The following is a 17,861-nucleotide window of genomic DNA, read 5'->3' as shown; positions in this document are numbered from 1 at the left end:
TCTTTGAAGGCATAAGATGAATAAGGGGTACAGTCAATAACTAGATTACTAAACTGGGCTAAATTCAGGAGACCCACCCCTCTGCCTTCATTGAAATTCCCCCAACTACAGCTGTTGAATCCAAAAAAAAAATCAATTCCAGAGTAATAATCTGGAACATCTGTCATATAACACCCATTTACACTGATCCCATTTTATTATCCCCACATTCCCATCAAACTACCACTCATTTACACACTAGAGACAATTTACAGCAGCCAATGTACTAACCTGCACATCTTGGGGGGGAAAAGTGTGGGTAGAAACCAGAGATATCCCACACAGTCACAGGGAGAACGTGGAAACTCCACACTTGCAGCACCAGAGGTCAGGATCGAACTGGAGTCACTGGAGCTGCAAAGCAGCAGCTCTATTCACTGTGCCATGCATAACTGACATCAACCAAACTACAAACAAGCATTGGAGTGTGGTTTAAGAAATCTTTTAATGGCATATTTATAAATCTACACAAAATCATGAAAACCTCTATATCAATGCTCATTTTTATCCCTGATATTTGACACCCCTCTTCCAATGCAGTCTACAAATACCCATTGTTATGACACATTTAGATCAGTAATTCAGCATTACAAGAGTGTAGAATTTTAAAAAGCAGTTGTTTTGCACTGCTAATGACAGCATGCATTAAAAAAATAGCACATTCAAAATCTTACCACATACAAAATTTGCATTAATGTGGAAAAAATCAAATTCACAACAGCAGGCTGGGATTATATGAAGGATTATTACAAAAGGTTTAAAAGCTTCAGAATTTTTTGTGGAACATTTATTCTGAAGCACTGTGGGCTTCTGAATGCAGAATTCTTTGGCATTAAGACAACAGCCTTTTGTCTGGTGATTGCAGGATGTGATCGATACAGGAACCTTCCCATTTTTTGTCAAAGTTTAAAAAAAAGTGAAAACTCACGATGGGCAATGCCATCCCCTTAACACACCTTGTACAGCACACATACGTAGGACATACTCGATTGGGTACTAATCTGCTGTTTGAAACACAAATAGCAAGATGCAAAAAAAAGGAAAGACAAACATTGTGCAAATGCTGCTGTTATAGTGGGCAGCTGAACATAACAGATAAAGGAATACCAGGCTTTGAGAGGAATTACACAGATCTACTGGAATCCTACAAACCAGGCAAGAGCCATGACAGAGACTGCCAACAGGGAGAGCCGAGCTGCTGTTGCTCCGTTGCAGTAATCATAATTGCAACATTCTGCCAAAAACTTGTAGTTCAAACCAAGATACTTTTGAGTAATCTCTTTCCCACAGTTTTCTTTATTCGTGCATCCAGAGGAGAAGATGGTTGCTGAAGCTAGGAAAAGCAAAAAGGAAAGAGTGGTCAGGGCACCAGTAACAGAACCATGGGGAAAACAGAAGGAAGGTGGTCGTGGGGTCACTTGGAATGACAACCACCTCAAATTCCCTTTCCAAAAAAAACTTTACCCTTCAGTTCCACTCCTCCTCCAGCTGAATGGCAATGGTCTCCCCATCCAGAAGACCTCATCCCTGAGAAGGTTAATGTAGTGCACTTATGACACAGAAGGAAGCCATTTGGCCCATTGAGTCCATACCCACTCTGCTAACCCAAGTCTACTGTGGACCAGACACTGGGAAATTACTGTTAATGGAGGCCAAACATCACCTTACAAACCTGCAATACCTTTCCTCCTGGGTTTCGAAGGAGGGCAATGAGTTGGAATGTTTGATTCCATCAGGGCGAGCCCCATGAGGAAAATAGGACAGCATAGTGTTCAGCACAGATATCGTGGGCTGAAGGTCCCGTTCCTGTGCTGTTCTATGGTATAGTCTTGATGGGCCAAATGGCCTTCTATGCTATTGCCATTCTGATATTTCATTGTCCAATTTCATTGTACAATTAAAATGGTGGGCCAAAGAGCACAAACAGACCCCAAGTCTATGCCAAGCCTCAAATACCCACTCGCACAAGCCCTTCAGCCCACAACATTGTGCTGAACACATTAAGCGTCCAACTAAACTAGTCCCTTCTGCCTGCACATGGTCCATATCCCTCCATTCTCTGCACATTAATGTGCCTTTCCAAGGGCCTCTTAAACACCTCTACTGTCTCTGACTCCACCACCACCCCTGCCAGCACATTCCAGACACCCACCACTGAAAAACTTGCCCTGCATATCATCTTTGAACTTGCACCCTCTCACCTTACCATCTGTTACTGGACAAACCAATATGGTAATGAAGAGGGCAATTTAGATGCTTTTCTCCATCACCCACCGAGTGGGATCGGTGTTGGGACACCCAGGACTGGAGAAAAACTAGTTTCCACCAAAGCCCGATGCAAGGTGGGAATGTGGGGAGAATACAATGGGAGCAGTGCAAGTGGGTGTTTGAGGCTTGGCATGGACTTGGTGAGCCAAAGAGCACAAACAGGCCCCATTTTAATTGCAAACCTTAGATGGTGAAATATCAGAATGGCAATAGCACAGAAGGCCATTTGGCCCATCAAGACTGTACCACAGAGCAGTACAGAACAGGCCCTTCAGCCCATATGTGCCGAACATGATGCTGAATTAAAGTAAATCTCTTCTGCCTGCACGTGATCCATACCCCTCCATATTCATGCATCTAACAGCCTCTTAAACGCCACTATCATATCTGCTTCTACCACTACCCCTGGCAGCCTGTTACAGGCACTACCACAAAAAAAAACTTGCCCCACATGTCCTTTAAAGTTCCCCCTTCTCACCTTAAATTTACATCTTCTAGTATTAGACATTTCAACCTTCGGGTAAAAGATGTCAACTGTCTATTTTACCTCTGCCTCTCAATCTTATAAACTTCTCAGGTCTCCCCTCAGCCTCCAACAGTGCAGAGAAAACAACCCAAGTTTATCTAACTTCTCCTTATAGCTCATACCCTCTAATCCAGGCAGCATCTTAGTAAAACCTCTTCTGCAGAGGAGGGAAACCAAGAGGAATAAGTGGGAAGGAAAATGGGTGTGTTCCAAGAGCCACCATAAACTCAATGGGCCAAACACACCCAAGAGCCATCATGTCATAAAGGGATGAGGAACATCTTGCACTGGGGGCAAGGGAGTGATTCATGGCATTGTGGAGAGCCAGCATAGATTTAATGGAGTGAATGGTCCCCTTCCATGTCAAAGAGTATTGGCTTTATGCAAGAGCCATCCAGTAAACTCACTCACATCACTACTTTGGGTGTCAAACTGAACCAGCCATACGTGTGTCATATGGAAACTATTAGTTACAGCATATGATCAAGTTTGGCATCTTCTAAGTACACCATGCTGTGAAACAATTCCAGGTGTCCTGTTTAATGGGATGGGTGATCTTATTCAAGAAAAAGATGACTTGACAAGGTTGATGTCGCTTAGATATTTCCTCAATGAGGATCAAGAAACCAGGGCAACGCTTCAAGAGACAAGATGAACGAGGATTGAATTGTTGGAATTCTCTACCCGAGATGTTGTTCAGTTGCTGTGTGTACTTCAGGCCAAGAATGAAACATCAATGGACAAATCAGGTTGAGGGACTGAGTTATAAAGAAGGTTGGAACAGGCTAGGACTTTATTCATTGGAGCACAGGAGACTGAGGGATGACCTCAGAGTGCTGTATAAAATCACGAGGGACATAGATAATGAATGCAGTCTCTCCACCTCCACCACCAACCACCTCCCAACTCTTGGGGAGGGAGGGGGGAGAAAAAATCAACTAGAAAGATTTGAGGGGGAAAGATTTAATAGGAACTCGAGAGGGAACTTTAGTGCTCAGGGTGATGCATATATGGAACGAGCTGCCAGAAGAAGTGGTTGAGGCAGGTACAACAACATTTAAAAAGGCACTTGGACAGATACAGGGATAGGAAAGGTTTAGAGGGATAGGAGCCCAACGCAGGCAAATGGGATTAGCGTAGATGGGAATCTTGGTCGGCATGGACCAGTTGGGCCGAAGGGCCCATTCCCATGCTGTACAAGTCTATGATGAGGATTGTGGGGATTGGACAAATGGAGCCAAGACCAAATCAAATAAGCCAGATTGTATTGAGCACTGAGGGGTCAAATAGTCTACTCCTATGATGTACTAAAGCCAGTTTATCCCAACACTTGTCAAGGAGTTAAAGTTTCCCTCCGGTTTTCGATTAGTACCAGGTCAGTGAAATAAGCTCAACAATTTAATACTCCCACCCACCCCCCAAAATTTTCTCCTTTTGAAGATTGAAATTAATCTCATCTCTGGAGATTCCTGGAAGGTTGATTCCTGGGAGAAAATAAAAGTCTAAATCTTCCCAACTTGGACCCCAAGTAAACAAGTCCCTTCCAGACCAGTCTGGATCTTCCCCTCCTCCCAATTCAGAGAAAACAGTCCGAGAGAAGCAGCTTACCTAAAATGGCGTTCCCGGAGTAACACAGCTCATTGGCATCACAGGTTGCCTTCTTGATGCACAGAGATGGACTTAGGACACAATAAGCGCACTTCAGGCTAGTACCTACAGTGTCAGGGAAATAAACAAAAATTAAGATTAGTAGCCAAAGACAATTTTCATAATTAAAAACTGATTGGAAAAGACTGCATAATGTCAATATTCAGTGCCATGAATTTACACCAATCAAGACTTTTAACGAGCCTCAGCTTTTCCCTGTCTAGGTTCCAGGAGGTTTGGGAGCACCAGCCACCTTAGAAGGCCATGGGCAGATTTCCTTTTGCAAGCAGCATGGAGTCATTTCCTACATACATTGTCAGTCTTGCAGCAATTTCAACTTCAAAATCCATTGTCCCAATCTCAAACTGTCAGGCATAAAACAGAACTCTTTCGTTTAGAGTAGAGAGAAGGTGGGGGGGGGGGGGTGGGAAAGAAACAGACGTCAGGGAACCTACTGACCCTCTGGCAGAGGAAAAGGACGGCAGATATGGAATCTAGCTGAAAAACACGACGATGCTGGAGGAACTCAGCAGGCCAGGCAGCAGCCGTGGAGAAAGGCAGGCAGTCAACATTTCGGGTCAGGATCTCTCCGGCAGAGTCAGGTTATACACTGGTGCCACCAATAGTTAAAACATCAAGGCCAAACGACACATGTATGTAGGCAGGAAAAACATTCCATGGTGCTGGTCCAAACAGATTATGGAAATTCTCTGGCATCCCAAGGACAATATTTATCACACCACCCTCCCACCTCACCCCCAAATTCAATCATCCACCCTCAGCTCTTTACTCTCTCTGGGCACAAATTGGCTGCTTCAACTTCACACAAGAATTAAAGCCCCAGTGAAGGGTTCCTGTCAGTTGCTGCCAGGAGCAAGCTTTTCTTTAATGCAAAACCATTGCTCCAAAGCAGTGGATCCCCACTTGCAGCCTGTGACCCCTCAGGCCAACACCAACAGTCACAGGGCATCTGTGGAGGGCTTTAAATAAGAGATGATATAAAAAGTGTAATTGGGACATTAGCTATGACCAGGGGCTACACCTCTTCTCCCCCAACCATTTTCACCCCCCTCCTGGTTCTATCCTCCCTAATGGTTCCCATGATCTCCTTCCTTACTGATCAGATTCCAGCACTGGTCACCAGTGTGTCCCTGCTTATCACCCTCCACCTTCACCCCCCCCCCCACCCATCTGCCTTTACCCCTCAACTCCACTCCTGTTTCTCCACCAGTACCACTCCCCCACCCCCATCTCCTCTGGTCCCCCACCCCAATCTGGATCAAGCATCATTCACCCCTGCTCAGTCCACCCCTCCCATCGGGCAGAAGATACAAAAGCTCGAGAGCACAAACTACTGGACTCGAGGACGGCTTCCGACCCAGTGATCAAACTCTTGAACAGACCTCTCAAAACGCTAAAAGATGAACTCGCGATCTTCCAAGGTGTGGCCCTTGCACCTTCTCTCTGTAACTGCAACACTATATTCTGCGCTGTTTTTCTCTTACTGTCTCGATGTACTTATGTATGGCGTGCTCTGGCTGGCTGGCACATGAAAAGCTTTTCATGCATGTGACAATAAGTCAGCCTGTCTCACCCCTCCTTATAATGAACTTTGTTTTTTGTTCTAATTGTGTTTGTACTTGTAAAGATTTGTTTACTTTGTCTCTGTGAATGCTGCTTATATGATGCTATGTACCTGTGATGCTGCTGCAAGCAAGTTTTTCATTGCACCTGCACATACTTGTACTTGTGCACATGACAATAGACTTTGACTGTCTTTCCCCTCTCCTCTCAGTCCTGAAGCAGTCTCCACCCAAAACATCAACAGTTCCTTTCCACCACTACCCCCACAGATGCTGTTCGACCCACTGAGTTCCTCTAGCATTAACATTCCAGAAGAGCTTGGAACAACTACACTGCACAAGGCCTGGTTTGATTCAAGTTTATCCAAAACGTTAAAGGTTCCACTATCATTTCAATAAAAACAAAGCAGTCACCAGAGTAAAAAGGAGAAATATTTAACCTCTTCCCTCGACATTTGTAATTAGTTGTTAACAGTGCACAGAGGCTTCGCTCTCTCCTTCAAGGCCCATTACTTTATCTCGCTTCTTAGCTGGATAGAAAGGATCAGGATTCTCGAAGCAACCTCTCCCAGCAAGAACACCGAAGGGGGAAAGGAGGGATAACCCACAACCAGAGGTCGGCCCAGGGTGGTGTACACCACAAGTCCCCAGAAACAAGCACAGTGTCATGGATATCTTTGGAACAGCTCCACTATCCAATCACAGCTGGCATTCATGATCACAAGCCACCTCCCAACTGATAGACAATAGTACAGCAACCGTCAGCCCACGATGTTGTGCCAAACTAATTAAGCCAATGACACCTTATCCCTTCTGCCTGCACATGGTCCATATCCCTCCATTCCCTGCAGTCATCTCTCTGTTACACTAGCCCAGCTCGTTTCTCCTCCCACCCCATTTGAGAGTGGGGATCATGCTCAGGCTGACCTGCCAGGAACCATAGAGCACAAAACAGGCCCTTCCCCCCACCATGTTGTGCCATCCATCAAACCACCCTCACACTACCTAACCCCTTCCTCCCTCATATCCCCCCATCCCACACTCCTCCATATGCCTATCCAACAAGCTCTCGAACCTGTCCAATGTATCTGCCTCCACCACCACCCCAGGCAGTGCATTCCATGCACCAACCACTCTCTGGGTGAAAAACCTCCCCGACATCTCCCCTGAACCTCCCACCCATGACCTTAAAGCCATGCCCTCTCATCTTGAGCATTGGTGCCCTGGGAAGGAGGCGCTGACTGTCTACTCTATCTATTCCTCTCAGTATTTTATATACCTCTATCATGCCTCCTCTCATCCTCCTTTCCAGTGAATAAAGCCCTAGCACAAGCCTCTCCTCGTATTCAATACTCTCTAATCCAGGCAGCATCCTGGTAAATCTCCTCTGCACCCTCTCCAACGCCTCCACATCCTTCCTACAATGAGGCAACCAGAACTGAACACAGTCCTCTAAGTGTGGCCTAGAGTTTTGTAAAGCTGCATCATCACCTCGCGGCTCTTAAACTCAATCCCACGACTTATGAAAGCCAACATCCCATTGGCCTTCTTAACTGCTATTTCCACCTGCGAGGCAACTTTCAATCAACTGTGAATATGAACCCCCAGATCCCTCTGCTCCTCCACACTGCCAAGTACCTTGCCGTTTACCCTGTACTCTGCCCTGGCGTTTGTCCTTCCAAAGTGTACCACCTCACACTTCTCCGGATTGAACTCCATCTGCCACTTGTCAGCCCAGCTCTGCATCCTATCAATATCCCTCTAAGCTCCGACAGCCCTCCACACTATCCACAACACCACCGACCTTAGTGTCGTCCGCAAACTTACTAACCCAGCCCTCCACCCCCTCATCTAAGTCATCTATAAATATCACAAAAAGCAGAGGTCCCAGAACCGATCCCTGCGGGACACCACTAGTCACTGCCTTCCAATCCAAGGGCACTCCCTCCACCACAACCCTCTGCTTTCTACATGCAAGCCAATTCCTAATCCACACAGCCAAGCTTCCTTGGATCCCTTGGCCTTTGACCTTCTGAAGAAGCCTACCATGAGGAAGCTTATCAAACGCCTTACTAAAATCCATGTAAACCACATCCACCGTACTGCCCTCAATCTTCCTGGTCACCTCCTCAAAGAACTCTATCAGGCTTGTGAGGCAAGATCTTCCCTTCACAAAGCTATGCTGGCTGTCCCTAATCAGTCCATGATTCTCTATGTGTTCATCAATCCTTTCCCTTAGAATCCTTTCTAACAGCTTACCCACCACAGACGTGAGACTCACTGGTCTATAATTCCCTGGCCTATCCCTATTACCTTTTTTGAACAAGGGGACAATATTCGCAACCCTCCAATCCTCTGGCACCATCCCCGTGGACAACGAGGACTCAAAGATCCTTACCAGCGGTTCAACAATCTCCTCCCTAGTCTCTCGAAGCAGCCTGGGGAAAATCCCGTCAGGCCCCGGAGATTTATCTGTCTTAATATTATTTAACAACTTCAACACATCCTCTCTCTTGATATCTACAACCTCGAGAACATTACCCCTACCAGCACTCCCTTCTGCGTGATCAAGACCCCTCTCCCTGGTGAATACCGAAGAGAAGTACTCATTGAGAACCTCTCCCACTTCCGCCGCCTCCAGGCAAATTCTCCCACCTTTGTCCTTAATCGGACCTACCTTCACCCTAGCCATCCTCCTACCCTTCACGTACTTGAAAAAGGCCTTGGGAATTTTCCTTAACCCTACTAGCCAACACCTTTTCATGTCCCCTTCTAGCTCTCCTCAGCCCTTTCTTAAGGTCCTTCCTCGCTACCCTATATTCCTCATGGGCCCTGTCTGAACCTTGCTGCTTATACCTCATGTACGCTACCTTCTTCTCCCTAACAAGTCGTTCCACCTCTCTCATCACCCACGGTTCCTTCACCCTGCCATTCCTTCTCTGCCTCACCGGGACATATTTATCCCTAACATCCTGCATGAGATCCCTGAACATCGACCACATGTCCATGGTACATTTTCCTTCAAAAAGGACATCCCAATTTACACTCCCAAGTTCTCTCCTTATAGCCTCGTAGTTAGCCCTTCCCCAATTGAAAAACCTCTTGTCCTCACTGCACCTGTCCCTGTCCATGACAATTTTAAAGGTTATGGAGCAGTGGTCACTGTCCCCCAAATGCTCACCCACCAATAGGTCCTTCACCTGTCCTGGTTCATTTCCGAAAACTAGATCTAACATGGCATTCCCTCTAGTCAGCCTGTCAACATACTGCATCAGGAATCCCTCCTGGACACACTTAACAAATTCCGTCCCATCTAAACCTTTGGCACTAATCATGTTCCAGTCTATACTTGGGAAGTTGAAGTCTCCCATTATAACAACCGTTATTTTTGCTTCTCTCCAAACACTGCCTGCCAATCTGTTCCTCTATATCTCTACTGCTACCGGGTGGCCTATAGAATACTCCGAGTAACTGCTTTCTTTTTCCTTAATTCCACCCATACAGACTCTAGAGATGATCCTTCTACAACATCCATCCTTTCCACAGCCGTAACAGTGCCCCTGACCAGTATCGCCACCCCTCCTCCTCTTCTCCCCCCTTCCCTATTTCTCTTAAAACACCAAAAACCAGGAATATTCAATATCCACTCCTCTCCTGACATCAGCCACATCTCAGTAATAGCCACGATATCAGAGTCCCCCATACTTATCCAAGCCCTCACTTCATCCCCCTTATTCCTGACACTTCTTGCATTTAAGTAAACACACTTCATGCATTTAAGTAAACACACTTCAGTCCATCTACCTTACTACTTTTATAGCCTGTATTCTGCTTCTTCCCCAAAGCCTCTCTACCTGTTTGATCTAACTTTTCCCCATCCCCTTCTTCCTCTGACCTACTCCTCCAGTTCCCTTCCCCCTCACAAACTAGTTTAAACCCTCCCGAACCACCCTAGCAAACCTCGCCGCAAGGATATTGGCCCCCTTCTGGTTCGGGTGTAACCCGTCCTCTGTACAGGTCCCACCTTCCCGAGAAGAGATCCCAATGATCCAGAAATCTAAAACCCTCCCTCCTGCACCAGCTTCTCAGCCACGCATTTATCTGCCAGCTCCTCCTATTCCTGCCTTCACTATCTCGTGGCACCGGCAGCAATCCTGAGATTGCTACCCTTGAGGTCCTGCTCCTCAATTTTCTGCCTAGCTCCCTGAACTCACTCTTCAGGACCTCATCCCCCTTCCCACCTACATCGTTGGTGCCAACATGGACCACAACTTCTGGCTGCTCTCCCTCCCGCTCAAGAATCCTGTGGACTCTGACATCCCAGACCCTGGGAAGCAACATACCATCCGGGATTCATGCTCACTGCCACAGAACCTCCTATCTGTTTCCCTGACTATCGAGTCCCCTATCACTACCGCATGTCTCTTTCCCACCCTTCCCTTCTGAGCAGTAGTACCAGTCCCAGCACCAGAGACCTGGTAACTGCAGCTAGGCCCCTGCAGGTCATCCCCCTCAAAAGCTCCAAGGCAGAAAACTTGTAACCGAGGGGAACAGCCTCCGGGGTTCCCTGCTCTGTCTGCCTGCCTGCCTTCTTCCTCTTCCCTCCCCTGACCGTCACCATTCTATCTGCCTCCTGAACCTCAGATATACCTGCTCTAAGGGGGGGGTGGGGGGGGGGGGGTGGAGATGACTGTCACCTGATGGACCGTGTCTACATAACTCTCTCCCTCCCTTATGCTGCGCAGTGTTTGTAGCTGCGACTCCAGCTCATCAACCCTGAGCCGAAGTTCATCCAGCCTCAAGCACTTACTGCAGATGTGGCCATCTTGGACCACAGTAAGGTCCACGGGTTCCCACATCAAACAGCTGCAGCACACCACCATGTCCTCCATCTGACTACCTTTCTTTTTGTCCCTAGTTAGTCCCACCTACAAATCTATGATGAAAAGGTAAACCTTGCCTTCACCTACTTACCAGCTACTGACCCTCCTTGCCCCTTCACACCGAAGCCCCTTGAGCCAGAGCCCAGAACACTCTGCTGCCACTCACTCCGCTGCCCGCTCCGACGCTGCCCGCTCTATAGACTTTGCTTTTTAAGCTGCCCGCGCCGCGCCTGCGCAGTCCAGCACCCACTAAACTAGTTAGAAAAAACTTGGGACAAGCTAACCCTTACACTAGAAACCCGAACAAACACTAACCCTTACACTTAAAAACCCTAATAAAAGCCATTAAAAGAGAAAACACTTAGCTGCTCCCAACTCCTCCGAACCCCATTCTCTCTCCTCATTTTAAGCTGCCCGCGCCGCGCCTGCGCAGTCCAGCCCCCACTAAACTAGTTAGAAAAAACTTGGGAAAAGCTAACCCTTACACTAGAAACCCGAACAAACACTAACCCTTACACTTCAAAACCCTAATAAAAGCCATTAAAAGAGAAAACACTTAGCTGCTCCCAAGTGTTCCGGACCGAAGCCCGAGTCGGGAACGTCTTCCTTGCTCTGCATTTTGCAACTCCCATTACATTCTCAATCTCTAACTGCTCCCATTTGCTCATTGGCCAGTTAACCCATTCACAGCTCATTCTCATGGTCATCCTGATTTTACCCAATTATAGAGACCCTTTCCTCTCCCCCCAACCTCCCGCCCGCCAACTAAACATCCTCCTCGCCATTCTCTTGCACTGTCAACCTGAAATATTAACCATTTCTCTCCCCACTTATCTATACAGGCTGAGTATTTCCAGCTTTCATTTTAGATTTCCAGCCAACTGCAGTTTTTAAATGATTTATTTATAATCTTATCAGACCTTTTCAAGAACAGTTCCATTAATTCATGGGAGCTAGACGTCACTGACAAATTCCGCAGTTACTGCCCAACCCCAACCGCCCCCTAATGTTATGGTGGGCCGCCACATTGTAGTTCTTCTGGTGAAGCTGCTCCTGATCCATTTAGGTTTGTCATTCTGGGTCTTGGACCCAGTGACAATGAAGGAATCCATCAGACATGGATCTGATCCCATTTCGCATCCGAGAGAGAAACAAACTCCAACTTGTTCACTGTTTAATGCTTCAGAAACACCCTCCCACCCCACTTCCCAAAAGGCAGGGTTGGGCGGTGGGAATAAGGCCAACCCAACCAGCACATTTAAAACACTGTGGCATCGTGTAGCTGGCATTAAAAAGCCCACACCATCTACAGCAATAGCTCACAATCCTTCTCAGTGACTTTCAGGTCAGGTCGAGTTTATTGTCATTTGCACAGGTACGGTGAGGTACAGGTGCAATGTAAAACTTGCCTGCAGCATCACAGGCATTTAGGTTCAGACAACACAGTATAAAGTATACATAAAATTATAGCACACAGTGAAGACTGCGAAACAAAAAACTGTAAAAGAAAGGCACAATCGAAGGCTGGTCCATGGTGGTGCAAGAGATGGTCCACAGCATCCCATTCTCCTCAGCACCCACCCCCCACCCTAGAACACTTTGGGGGTGGGGTGTGGTTGTTGCACTTCAAACTCCCGATGTAATCACAGGCCACTCTTCCAAAGGAGTGTTATTTATTCTGTGAACTTCCAACTGAATTACCTCATTATTAAAAGCCCGGTCAAATCTTTGGCAGGAGCCGCCACCCAGCCTTGGAGGGGAACCACCCATCCTACAGGTCCCGTTGCACTGCAATGCCAATTGACCACCCCGTCAGATGTTCACAGGAACTTCCCCTCCAGTTACCCTTCTTGCCACTAGCCCCATGCCTACTTTGAAACGTTCCACAGTGTAGGTACAAGACCGAGAGCACTGTCGGAGCTGCTGAGCATCTCCAGGTCAATAAAATGGCAGCAACACCCCTAACCTCAGCTTCTATCCTGCTGTTATCAGATGCTTGAATGGACCTTTCCACACGCTGAAGGATGAACTCCTGATCTCCCAATCTATATCATTGTGGCCCTTGAACATCACCTACCTGCACTCTAACACTATATTCTGTATTCATTTTTTAAAACCACCTCTAATTATGTTTGGCATGATCTGTCCAGATGTTCCACAAAACAAAAGCTTTTCACCGTATTGTGGTACATGTACCAATAATAAACCAATGCCAATAATTCAGAGAAGCATTCGTTTTGAAAAGGCTTTGATAAATTTGATCTCCTGTCAGAGCCCTACTACACAAACAGGCCTTTTGGCCCATCATGCTTATGCTGACCATCAAGCACTCGTCTACACTCATCCCATTTACCAGCACTTGACCCACTGCCTTTAGGATTCAGGCGCTTGCCAGGTTACTTTTAAGTGCTGTGAAGAGTCTCTGCCTCCACCACCTCCTCAGGCAGTGCGTTCCAGATTCCAGCCAGCCCCCACCCCCCTCCCCACCGAGAAAGAAACTCTCCCTTTGATCCCCTCTCACCCTAACTGTACGCTTGTCAGCTTTGGACACTGCTGCTGTGGGCCAAAAAACGTTTTGGGTAGAAGATACAAAAGCCTGAAAGCACGTACCACCAGGCTTGAGGACAACTTCTATCCCTCTGTTATAAGACTATCGAACAGTCCCCTAGTACGACAAGATGAACGTGTGACACAATATACCTCATTGTGGCCTTGCACCTGATTGTCTACCTGCACTGCACCTCCTCTGTAACTATATACTGCATTGCTATCGATTTCCCTTGCACTACCTCAATGATGTAATGAAATGACCTTTATGCATAGCATGCAAAACACAGTTTTTCACTGCACCTGACAATAAATTAATTTAAATTTACCATTCTCAATTTCACACAACCTTATCAGCTCGCCCCCTCTCTCCAAGGGGAACAATCCCTGCCTATGAAGCATCTAAACCATAGGGAGCATTTTTTGTGGGGGGGGGGTTACTTAAGTTTAAGAGACAATTACAAAAAAGTTGAATTAGCCAAAACTTGTACATCACACCCATTTTTTCCCTCTGCTAGTTTATCGATACCTAAGGAAACAGCAAGAAGTAGGGCACGATATAATTTCCACTGCAGAAAGTGATTCAGCTTATTGTCCCAGAGGCACATTTTGACAAGGCTACACATTTTATTTCACAACACTGAAAGAATCCTTCCCACTGTTAATCTAGCTTCCCTTTCCAAAGTTACTGTCACGGTTTCAGACTCAAGTGCACAGCCAGTTAATTAAAACCGCAGATACTGGAAAACCAAAATAAAAACACAAAAGGTTGGAAAAACTCAGCAGGTTGGGCAGTGTCTGTGGAGAGGGAAAGCAAGTTAATGTTTGAAGTCCAGCTCTGATAAAGGGTCCTGGACCTCAAATGTTAACCATTTCTTACTCAAGTCAGGCAGCACCTAGACGTCTCTCTCCCCTCCCCTCCCACCTCCACCTTGGCTCCTGTGAGCCATTGGGGATGGTGGGGGTTTAAAGACCCTTTGACAGAGCTGGACCCAAAACATTAGGGTCCAGCTTTTCTCTCCACAGATGCCGCCTGACCTGCTGTGTTCCCTGCAGTCATTGTTATTCCCAATTCTTAGTCAATTCCAGCGACAGAGGCCACACCCGAGAACAAATAAAAGGCTTGCGCTACAAAGTCTTTCTGGAATAAAAGGAAATCCCACCACTAGGACTGGGGTCATCGGCTGGTTGAGGGAGGGAAGAACATTGGCCAAGATACCAGGCACTTCCTTCCCTCCGTCTACTATAGAACTTATTACGTCAGGAGAAGTCACCTTGGTTCAATGTCCGACAAACAACTCTCCACAATGCGGCACTCACTTAGTGCATGGAAACTTTAATAATCCAGCACACAATTGTTTGGAAATCCTGATGGTCCGATAGGTGTCTCACTCTTTAGTCTGGAATGTGGGCTGGGGCTTCAGAGTGTGGCTGGAGCCTGGAACACAAGTAGGTTTGTGGCCAGAGCTCTTGTATACATGTCCCACTTTAAACTCTCTAGAAAGTTCATTATTCTAGTGTGTAATGCATGAAAAAGTGTAATCAAAGAGCATTGGGGAATTAATGGAAATAACATTCAATAGCCTGGAAATCTAGCACCAAAGTCCAGAAGGTGCTGGATAATTGGAATTTTACTGGACGACACTGGGGTGTGTCAGTCAGGAGTAAATGACTCATACTCACATGCCAGGGGTGGAGGGGGCTCAAGGGGAGCACAAGGTTACAACAGTAGTTTGCTTAACAAATCGTTGGTGGGGCAGGATGGAAAACAAAATATCTAACCTACTTTAGTTAGGTTAAAGCATTTTAAAAACCTCCAAGTACTATTTCTACTGTCGATTTGTCTTTGATGGATGTGCCTTCATGCACTATTTAATATCCCGTTTTAGATCAGACTGCTTTCAAATAAATATTTTGTTTTAATAAGTCTGTGTTGAAAGGTGAAAGAAAGACATCGTTCCCCAGGTTGTATGTAGTAGCAAAGTAGATGGACGCTTTTCCCCTGCCCCCAACTACACCCGCTGCAAGTCCTGTACTGCCCCCCTCCTCCACCCCACCCACACAGGTGCAGAAGTGGTCGTTTCTGAGCACTCAACTTCGCTGGTTCGAATCCAGCCCTGCCTCCAGGTCTCAACTTTGAAAGACAACTCCAAGCTACAAATCATCATTTTTTTTAAAAACAGGAGTTCTTGGGCCTCAAGCAGCAAGAGCCTGAGAGACCCAAGAGCTTTTTCACGCCTCATCTGATCGAGGAGTGGGATAGTAAATTTTCCTAGTTTGTTTTTAAAACAGGGTTGAACTTTAAACACTGCTTTTGGTTAGTTTGTTTGTTTTAAATAGTGAAAGAGTGTCCCATAACCGAAGTACTTTCAAAAAGATAAGATTTTTTTAATACCCAGAATTGTAGAGGAAATACATTTTCAAGCATTTATTAAATTCTGAAATCTGACGCTCGCCAAGACTCAAATAGTTCATAGTCAAAGACTATTTAGAGCGGTTCTTTATTACGAGTTTTTCCAATGGGGGAAAACAGTAACATCACCTATTAAAAAAATAGTGTTGAATTAATGATTTTCATTCTCCCCTCCACAGGGGCAGATTTTTTAGTTAAACAGCAAAATCCCAACACGAAGTAATTTAGCTTGCAATAAAGAGACAGCTAGGTTAAATAATAGAACATAGCTTCCAAAGTCAAATATGTACTGAAAGGCTTAAATATATCTTACCTGGAACAATAAGATAGGTAAGGAGTACTGCAAGAAATAACAGCTTCATTTTTGTCCTATTCCAGGGGAAATAAAGAGTAATTATATGATTGTTTACAAGATCCTTTCCTACCCCTCTCCTCGATAGGAACTGCTTCACGAGTGTGCATCCAGTGTCTTTATATACACAGAACAATTGACCCTTTCCTTTCTGCAAGGGTTTTGCTCAAGAACGCCCCTTGTAGCACGCCCCTGATGACAGATCTATAAGCTTAACCCGCTTTCTCTCGTTCAACGTCTGTCTTCGGATCCGCTGAACAATCCCAATATTTTTGTTTGCTGCGTTTATGTCAGATTTCCACAACACTGTGTTAGCTGTTTTTCGCCTGAATCCAGAGCTGTGGAATTTGCAAACTTTTATTTAAACCTCTCACTGGGGTTTTTGTTCAAACATCTTACCGTGTACTTGAGCAGCTGAACAAGACAGCTGTGTTTAATAAATTCCTTCCAGGACCCAGTGGGTTAACAGTAGGGCGGGTCCCCCATCTTCTGAGTCCTACGCCCGTTCCCCAGTTGGTACAACTTCTTCAATGCTCGAGAAATTTGAGTTTTTCATCGCGTTTTTCATCTAGATTCCAGCATCTGCAGTCCTTTGTTTCTCTGATACAACTTATTTGTTTTGCAAAAGAAGAGTTTTAAGATTTTGCCAAAAAGGCAATTAGCACCAAGTCACAAAATGGTGAGAAGCACGAAACCTCTGGTATAAATGAGTCCTGCAATCTCTGAGCTGAGCCTTCCCAGCAGCTAAAATCCTCTGTCAATGTCGACGGTGGGTTTGCCTGGTTGGATCCCTTGAGCATGAATCTCCTGAACACTGCGAGGGGAGATGGAGAGAGAGATGGAGATGGGGAGGGGAGAGGGGATGGGGAGGGGAGGGAAGGTGGGGAGAAGAGGGGGAGGGGAGGATGGGGATGAGGGTGAGGGGGAGGAGGGAGGAGGAGGAGGGAGGGAGAGGGGAGGGGAGAGGGAGAGGGGGAGGGGGGAGGGAGGGAGGATGGGTAGGGGGAGGGAGGATGAGGAGGGGAGGGAGGGGGAGGACAGGGAGGGGGAGGGTAGGAGGGAGGGATGGGGAGGAGGGAGGAAGGATGGGAGAGAGATGGGAGGGAGGGAGGAGGGGGAGGATGAGGGGGATGGGGAGGGAGGGGGAGGAGGGGGAGGGAAGATGGGCGAGGGAAGATTGGGGGGAGGGAGGATGGGGAAGGGGAGTATGGGGGAGGATAGTGGGGAGGGAGGGAGGATTGGGGAGGTTGGTGGGAGGGAGGGAGAATGGGGGAGGATGGTGGGGGAGGGAGGGGGAGGGAAGATGGGCGAGGGAAGATTTGGGGGAGGGAGGATGGGGGAGGGGAGGATGGGGGATGATGGTGTGGAGGGAGGGAGGATTGGGGAGGATGGTGGGAGGGACGGAGGATGGGGGAGGGTGGGGGAGGGAGGGAGGATGGGGGAAGGAGGGTGGGGGAGGTTGGGGGGAGGGGGAGGGGAGATGGGAGAGGGAGGGGGAAGGGGGGGATGGGAGGGAGGATAGGGAGGGGGGAGGATGGGGGAGAAAGGAGGGAGGGGGGATGGGGGGAGGATAAGGTAGAGGAGGGGGGCAGAGGGAGGAGGG

General features: G+C 47.0%; 1 protein-coding gene across 2 annotated transcripts in view; it reads right to left on the bottom strand.

Moving 5' to 3' along the window:
* Positions 1-471: 471 nt before the first annotated feature.
* LOC127586098 (sperm acrosome membrane-associated protein 4-like) overlaps positions 472-17,861 on the bottom strand; it is an 82,374-nt gene continuing 64,984 nt past the window's right edge. Inside the window, exons 1-3 of one of the 2 annotated variants that reach the window (XM_052043916.1) lie at positions 16,220-16,352; positions 4,442-4,546; positions 472-1,372 (exon numbers count right to left, since the gene is read on the bottom strand). In XM_052043916.1, coding sequence (XP_051899876.1) covers positions 1,173-1,372; positions 4,442-4,546; positions 16,220-16,268 — 354 coding nt within the window. In that variant the 5' untranslated portion in view covers positions 16,269-16,352 and the 3' untranslated portion in view covers positions 472-1,172. Of the gene's footprint in view, positions 1,373-4,441; positions 4,547-16,219; positions 16,353-17,861 lie in introns of those variants that run through there. The other variant, XM_052043915.1, reaches the window with a different exon arrangement.

Source organism: Pristis pectinata, chromosome 34, assembly GCF_009764475.1.
Source record: "Pristis pectinata isolate sPriPec2 chromosome 34, sPriPec2.1.pri, whole genome shotgun sequence".
In the NCBI taxonomy this organism is placed as follows: domain Eukaryota; kingdom Metazoa; phylum Chordata; class Chondrichthyes; order Rhinopristiformes; family Pristidae; genus Pristis; species Pristis pectinata.
Note: the sequence above shows the minus strand (reverse complement) of the source record. Positions and strands in the feature narration are given on the sequence as shown.